The 6,793-nt window shown below is 44.7% G+C and overlaps 1 protein-coding gene across 1 annotated transcript; it reads right to left on the bottom strand.

The window, feature by feature from the left end:
- Positions 1-279: 279 nt before the first annotated feature.
- On the bottom strand, positions 280-3,798 carry LOC103609908. The gene is given in 5 exon segments (XM_008594167.1): positions 280-473; positions 919-1,036; positions 1,950-2,792; positions 2,795-3,296; positions 3,611-3,798. Coding segments are annotated over 5 exon segments (1,845 nt in total).
- Positions 3,799-6,793: the final 2,995 nt, after the last annotated feature.

Genomic DNA, 6,793 nt, shown 5'->3' with positions numbered 1-6,793 from the left:
TCAAGCCTCCAGGAGGATTCATTGTTTCTCCTTGGTGGTGAACAGGACCTGGAGGAGCTGCAGGCAGTCATCCCAAGTGGGCTGGTGAGTAAATAGATGGGATTTTACAAGGTTAGTGAGACTCTGGGGGTTTTCAGAAAAAGGGGGATTCTGAGATTTCCAATTGTAAAGATTGGAAGAAGAGAAAGGCCAGTACTGTAAGGGCTAATTGCCTTCTTCATCGGGAGGGCCATAAGCCCACAGGGGGAAGATAGGAATTGCCTCTGGAGAGGCCCCTTGTTAACCGCGTGTCCCTTGAGCAGGCCCTTTCTCGGGTTCTTGTGGGTCCTCTGGTGGAGCTGACGGGTGGACTGCCTGTGCTTGGAGAGAAGGGGGATAGGGAGGAGGATCAGAAAGAAGCCAGTCTGGGTCTGTGGATGGCAGGACCTCCAGTTTCTTCTCTATTCCTCGAAGAGCAAATACAGCTGACGAACCTGTTAGGGGAACAAAGGGACGGACCCATGGAGGAGGATCTATAACTAGATCTCCCCAGACAATGATATAAGGTATCTGGTCTGGGTGACTTTCAGAACTGAAAACCTTTCTTTTTATTGCTGTGATCAATGGCGGGGAGAAGGAACCTTCAGCGGGCCACCTGAGTTGGAAAGCTGGCCACTCCAAAGAACAAAGTGTTACCCACTTATTCCTTCTAACCTGCACAGACAAATTATTAGCTCTGTCCTTTAAGTCAGTCCAGTATTTCAGAGTAAGACTTAAAGGGGTTGAGACAGTCTTCCCGGACAGTCTGCCCTATGTTGCCCCAGAAAATTGTCAGTCCCCACACACATGCAACTAGACAAACAAAAAACAAAACACTGATGCGCCCCTGCCACGGGCGCCACAACCAGAATATCAGAGAACTTGGGAGGGGTCTCCTACCTAGAGATCTCCCATGGAGTCGAACCTGTTCGTCTCCTGCAGAGGAATCTGGAGCGTCCTCCAGGATTCCTGTGGCTGCAATGTGCTGGTACGTCTTCAGGACCGAAGCGGCCCCGAGCTCTTAACACAAGCACTTTTTATACAGTTTTTTAGACACACTTTTTTTAACAGGATGAGTTGTTGGTTATCTGTGGTGCCTTTAGATTTATGGGTAGGCTTTAGCGGGCTGGTACCCCAATAAGGAGCAGCACATTTCTCAATTGTTTATCTTCCCTGGGGTCTGGCCAGGTGGCCTCTAGATAAGGAACTGGNTTTTCCCAGTTTCTTACTGTGGGAGGTAATAATTTAGGTAATTTTTGCTCTGTTTCAATTTACTGAATGATAATTTCTTTGTGATGACAATGAAGAAAGAAAAACAGATGGAAAACTTTCACATCTTATAGGCATTTCACGTACTTCATTTTTTATAAATAGTCAATCCTAAAAATTTCTAGAGGAGATTCAAGACGCTTGTGACAATGCCAAAAGTAAAAATGCAAAAGTAACTTCAGATAACCAGTAGATGGACTGAAAAGGCACTGAAGACATTTTAAAGAATATGTTGCTATCTTAGTAACATATTGGCTAATAAATATCAGTAACTTAGAATATACTGATTGAGGCTTTTTCTCTTCATTTAGCTAATTCTTAAACATAGCTGATGCCATATGGTGTATCCTTTGCTAAACAAAAAGAATGCTAGCAAAGATCATCCTGGGGTTATCTTCGAGGGCAATAAAGAATTTGATTGCTGATATGTGTCAGAATTTGCATGATTTACACTCTGGCAAAATTAAGATGAAATAGCTTTTCCAAAATCTAAAGCAAGGTTTTCAGGGCTAGACTTCTATCATACACTAGGGCTTCCCAGCAGGGTATAGTAGTTCGTTCAAAACACAACAAAGAGGCCTGAGGAAAGACTGGAAACCTAGCTACTAGAAAAAGATTGGAATAAGAGACTCTGCCACATACAGGTGGAAGGGCTTGGTTACGTCGGGGAGCCCCAGAGCCAGTGCGGACATTAAGGCCATTTTGATGTTGTTAAAAGCCTGTTGTTCTTCCTTTCCCCACTTGAAAGGCTGACTGTTCTTAGTGAGGGGATATAAGAGGGCTGCCATCTCAGCAAAGCCAGGTATCCATAGGCGGCAGAACCTGGCAGTACCTAAAAATTCTCTGACTTGCCTTGGATTAGTGGGTGGTGGAATATGAAACACTGTCTCTTTTCTGGCCTCTGACAACCATCGTTTCTCGTCTTTAAGGAGGTACCCCAGGTAACTGACCTGTGGCTTGCAGATCTGAGCCTTTTTGGCAGAGGCACAGTAGCCTAGTTCTCCCAACTCTGTGAGGAGACACTTTGTTCCTTCCAGACACAGTTCTTTGTCGGCCGCTGCCAGGAGGAGATCGTCTACATACTGCAACAGAGTTACCTCGGGGTTAGAGGCCCGGAACACAGCCAAGTCTTGGTGGAGGGCCTCGTCAAAGATGGTGGGCGAATTTTTGAACCCTTGAGGCAGGCGGGTCCACGTGAGTTGCCCTGCTAGGCCAGTCTCTGGATCTTTCCACTCGAAGGCAAAGTAATCTTGACTTTTTACAGTCAGCAGCAAACAGAAGAATGCATCTTTGAGATCTAGTACTGAATGCCAGGTCCTGTCTGGAGGTAAAGAACTTAAAAGATTATAGGGGTTAGGAGCTGTGGAGTGGAGATCGGTCACCCGCTTATTTACCTCTCGGAGGTCCTGGACCGGTCGGTAATCATTAGTCTCAGGTTTTCGGACCGGCAGCAAGGGCATGTTCCAGGCTGATTGGCACTTCCGTAGGATCCCCAGCTGGAGCAAACAGCTATAGGGCTGGCCTGAGCCTTCAGCTCTACATGGACGGGGGGCCGGTTTTTAGCCTTCCCTATCCCTGCAGTTTCTGCCCACGCCTGGGGGTAGTATTCTAACCACCAGTCCATCTGTCCAGTCTCCCACCCTTGTTTTTCAAACAATTGGTATTCATCCTCCAGCCCAAGAGTTAGTACGTGGAGAGGCCTTCCTTGTCAATTTAACACCCGAGGTCCCTCGGGGTCAAAATGAATTCGAGCACCCATTTTGGTGAGGAGGTCTCTTCCCAGTAGTGGGTAGGGGCACTCAGGAATGACAATGAACGAGTGGGATACCTGGCCCATGCCTAGGTCCACCATTCTTCGGGTAGTCCATGAGTACTGCCTGTACCCTGTGGCCCCTTGTACCCACAACTTCCCTTTGAGAAGGGGTCCATTTGCTTGTGGTAATACTGAATTTTCGGTTCCAGTATCTACCACGAACTGAGTAGGCTTCCCCTCCACTTTTAGAGTTACCCTGGGTTTGGGGAGGGGGTCCGAACCCCGTCCCCTCTAATCACTGTCTTCCTGCAGGGCCAAGACTTTGGGGGCCTGAGGCTTTTTCTTTTTCTTGGGTCATTCTTGAACCCAGTGTCCCTTCTCCTTGCAGTATGCACATTGATCCTTGCCAGGGGTCCCTTCTTATTGCCTGGCACTGTCTTATTAGGCTCCCTAGTTTCCCTGAATACAGTGGCCAGAATTTTCTGAAAATTTCTTTCTTGGCACTTTTCCCTCTTTATTTCTTTAGCTTCCTGCTTTTTCTGCTTTCTCTCTTCCTTTTCTTCCTCTGACTCTCTGTTATGATAAACCTTTTCAGCCACCTGCACTAATTCCCTCAATGACTTATCTTGTAACCCTTCAAGCTTCTGCAGTTTCTTCCTGATGTCTCTACTAGACTGGTCAATAAACGCAACTGTCACCGTAGCTTTATGCTCTTCACTACTAGGATCATACGGGGTAAACTGATGGAATGCCTCCATGAGTCTCTCCAGAAATGCTGATGGAGACTCATTGGACCCCTGGATTACCTCCCTTACCTTAGTCAAATTGGTGGAGCATTTTGCTGCCCCTCAGAGACCTGCCATTAGAGCCTGGCGATAGACCTTCAGGTGCTCCCTACCTTCTGCCAAGTGGAAATCCCAGTTTGGTCTAGTCAACAGGAATCCTGCATCTATAACATCAGGAAGGAGGGTAGGTCACCCATCGTCTCCTGGAACATTCTTTCAAGCCTCCAGGAGGATTCATTGTTTCTCCTTGGTGGTGAACAGGACCTGGAGGAGCTGCTGGCAGTCATCCCAGGTGGGCTGGTGAGTAAATAGATGGGATTCGACAAGGTTAGTGAGACTCTGGGGGTTTTCAGAAAAAGGGGGATTCTGAGATTTCCAATTGTAAAGATTGGAAGAAGAGAAAGGCCAGTACTGTAAGGGCTGGTTGCCCTCTTCATCAGGAGGGCCATAAGCCCAAAGAGGGAAGATTACTGCGTGTCCCTTGAGCAGGCCCTCTCTCGGGTTCTTGTGAGTCCTCTGGTGGAGCCGACGGGTGGACTGCCTCTTCTTGGAGAGAAGGGGGATAGGGAGGAGGATCAGAAAGAAGCCAGTCTGGGTCCGTGGATGGCAGGACCTCCAGTTTCTTCTCTATTCCTCGAAGAGCAAATACAGCTAATGAACCTGTTAGGGGAACAAAGGGACGGACCCACAGAGGAGGATCTGTAACTAGATCTCCCCAGACAATGATATAAGGTATCTGGTCTGGGTGACTTTCAGAACTGAAAACCTTTCTTTTTATTGCTGTGATCAACGGCGGGGAGAAGGAACCTTCAGCAGGCCACCCGAGTTGGAAAGCTGGCCACTCCAAAGAACAAAGTGTTACCCACTTATTCCTTCTAACCTGCACAGACAAATTATTAGCTCTGTCCTTTAAGTCAGTCCAGTATTTCAGAGTAAGACTTAAAGGGGTTGAGACAGTCTTCCCTATGTTGCTCCAGAAAATTGTCAGTCCCCACACACATGCAACTAGACAAACAAAAAACAAAACACTGATGTGCCCCTGCCACGGGCACCACAACCAGAATATCAGAGAACTCGGGAGGGGTCTCCTACCTAGAGATCTCCCATGGAGTTGAACCTGTTCGTCTCCTGCAGAGGAATCTGGAGCGTCCTCCAGGATTCCTGTGGCTGAAATGTGCGGGTATGTCTTCAGGACTGAAGCGGCCCCAAGCTCTTAACACAAGCACTTTTTATACAGTTTTTTAGACAGACTTTTTTTTAACAGGATGAGTTGTTGGTTATCTGTGGCGCCTTTAGATTTATGGGTAGGCTTTAGCGGGCTGGTACCCCAATAAGGAACAGTGCATTTCTCAATTGTTTATCTTCCCTGGGGTCTGGCCAGGTGGCCTCTAGATAAGGAACTGGTCAGTTCCTGGAACCGGGTGGTGGCCACTCCTTTCTTGGAATTTAGTGCACCTTGGCCCACTTGACCTCTAGCCCCTTAGAAGCTGCTTTACTTGAAATGTCATTAGCTATGTTTTCCCGTTTTTAGCAAGCATTTGTTACAGAAGCAAATTGGGCATATTACAGATATATATTTTTCTACAAGTCTATTACCTATTAGCTGTGGTAAAAACTGCTGGCTATTCTCCCAAATCCTCTGTCCTCTTTTTCCTGTGAACCCAGCTAGGCTCCATTTCCCAGCTTTCCTGACAGTTGTTGACATATGTGACTGAGTTCTAGCTAAGAGAATGACAACAGAAATGACATGGATGTGATATGACAAAACAAAGATGCTGAAGCATTGTCTTAGAGGGCAATTAGGTCCTTGCCACATGGTCCACTATGGGGCAAGTGCTGAGCATACATTCAAAAACTAAATGATTCTCAAAGCTTTGCTGAACTCTGTCTTTGTTTTTATTTGCTTGTTTTTATTTTACTTTATCAATATACAATATATTTGACTTTCATGTCCATTTACCAGCTCCTCCTTCCCCTCACTTCAGCATCATATCCATTCACTTTTCTTAACAAGTTCAAGAAATTGTTGTGATTGTTTTGTCTTCTTCCCCCCCACCCTATTTATTTGTTTGTATATTTATTTATTTATTATTTTTAGCTCCCAGAAATAAGTGAGAACATGTGGCATTTCTCTTTCTGTGCCTGGCTTATTTCACTTAATAGAATTTTCTCTATGTCCATCCATGTTGTTGTGAATGGTAGTATTTCATTTTTTTTTTATATAGCAGAGTAGTATTCCATCACGTACATATATCACATTTTCCTTATCCAGTCATCTGATGATGGACATTTGGGCTCATTCCAACTCTTGGTTATCATAAATAGTGCTTCAATAAACTTGGGAGTATAGGTGTCCCTTTCTTGAAGATCAGATGACTGTAGGTGTACAGGATGATTTCTGGATTCTCTATTCTGTTCCATTGGTCTGTCTTTTTTTATGCAAGTAACATGCTGTTTTGGTTACTATAGCTTTGTAGTATAGTATAAAATTAGGTAGTGTTATGACTCCAGCTTTACTTTGTTTTTGCTCAGAATTGCTTTAGCTATTCGTGGACTTTTGTTATTCCATGTGAATGTTAGGATTGTTTTTTTCCATTTCTGAGAAAAATGTCATTGAAATTTTGATGGGGATTGCATTGAATCTGTAGATCACTTTGGATAATATGGACATTTTCATAATGTTAGTTCTTCCAATTGAACAGCATGGGATATCTTTCCGTCTTCTTGTGTCCTCTTTAATTTCTCTCAACAGTGGTTTGTAGTACTCTTCATAGAAATTTTTCACATCCTTGGTTAACTTTATTCCTAAGTATTTAATATTTTTGGTGATTATTGTAAAAGTACTAGATTTCTTGATTTCTTTTTCTACTAGTTTATTGTTGGAGTATAGAAATGTTACTGATTTCTGTGTGTTGATTTTGTATCTTGCAACTTTGCTGAAATCATTTATCAACTCTAAGAGTTTTTT

The sequence above is a fragment of the Galeopterus variegatus genome, unplaced genomic scaffold, assembly GCF_000696425.1.
Source record: "Galeopterus variegatus unplaced genomic scaffold, G_variegatus-3.0.2 Scaffold10279, whole genome shotgun sequence".
Taxonomy (NCBI): Eukaryota; Metazoa; Chordata; class Mammalia; order Dermoptera; family Cynocephalidae; genus Galeopterus; species Galeopterus variegatus.
This window is presented reverse-complemented; position numbering and strand designations above follow the sequence as displayed.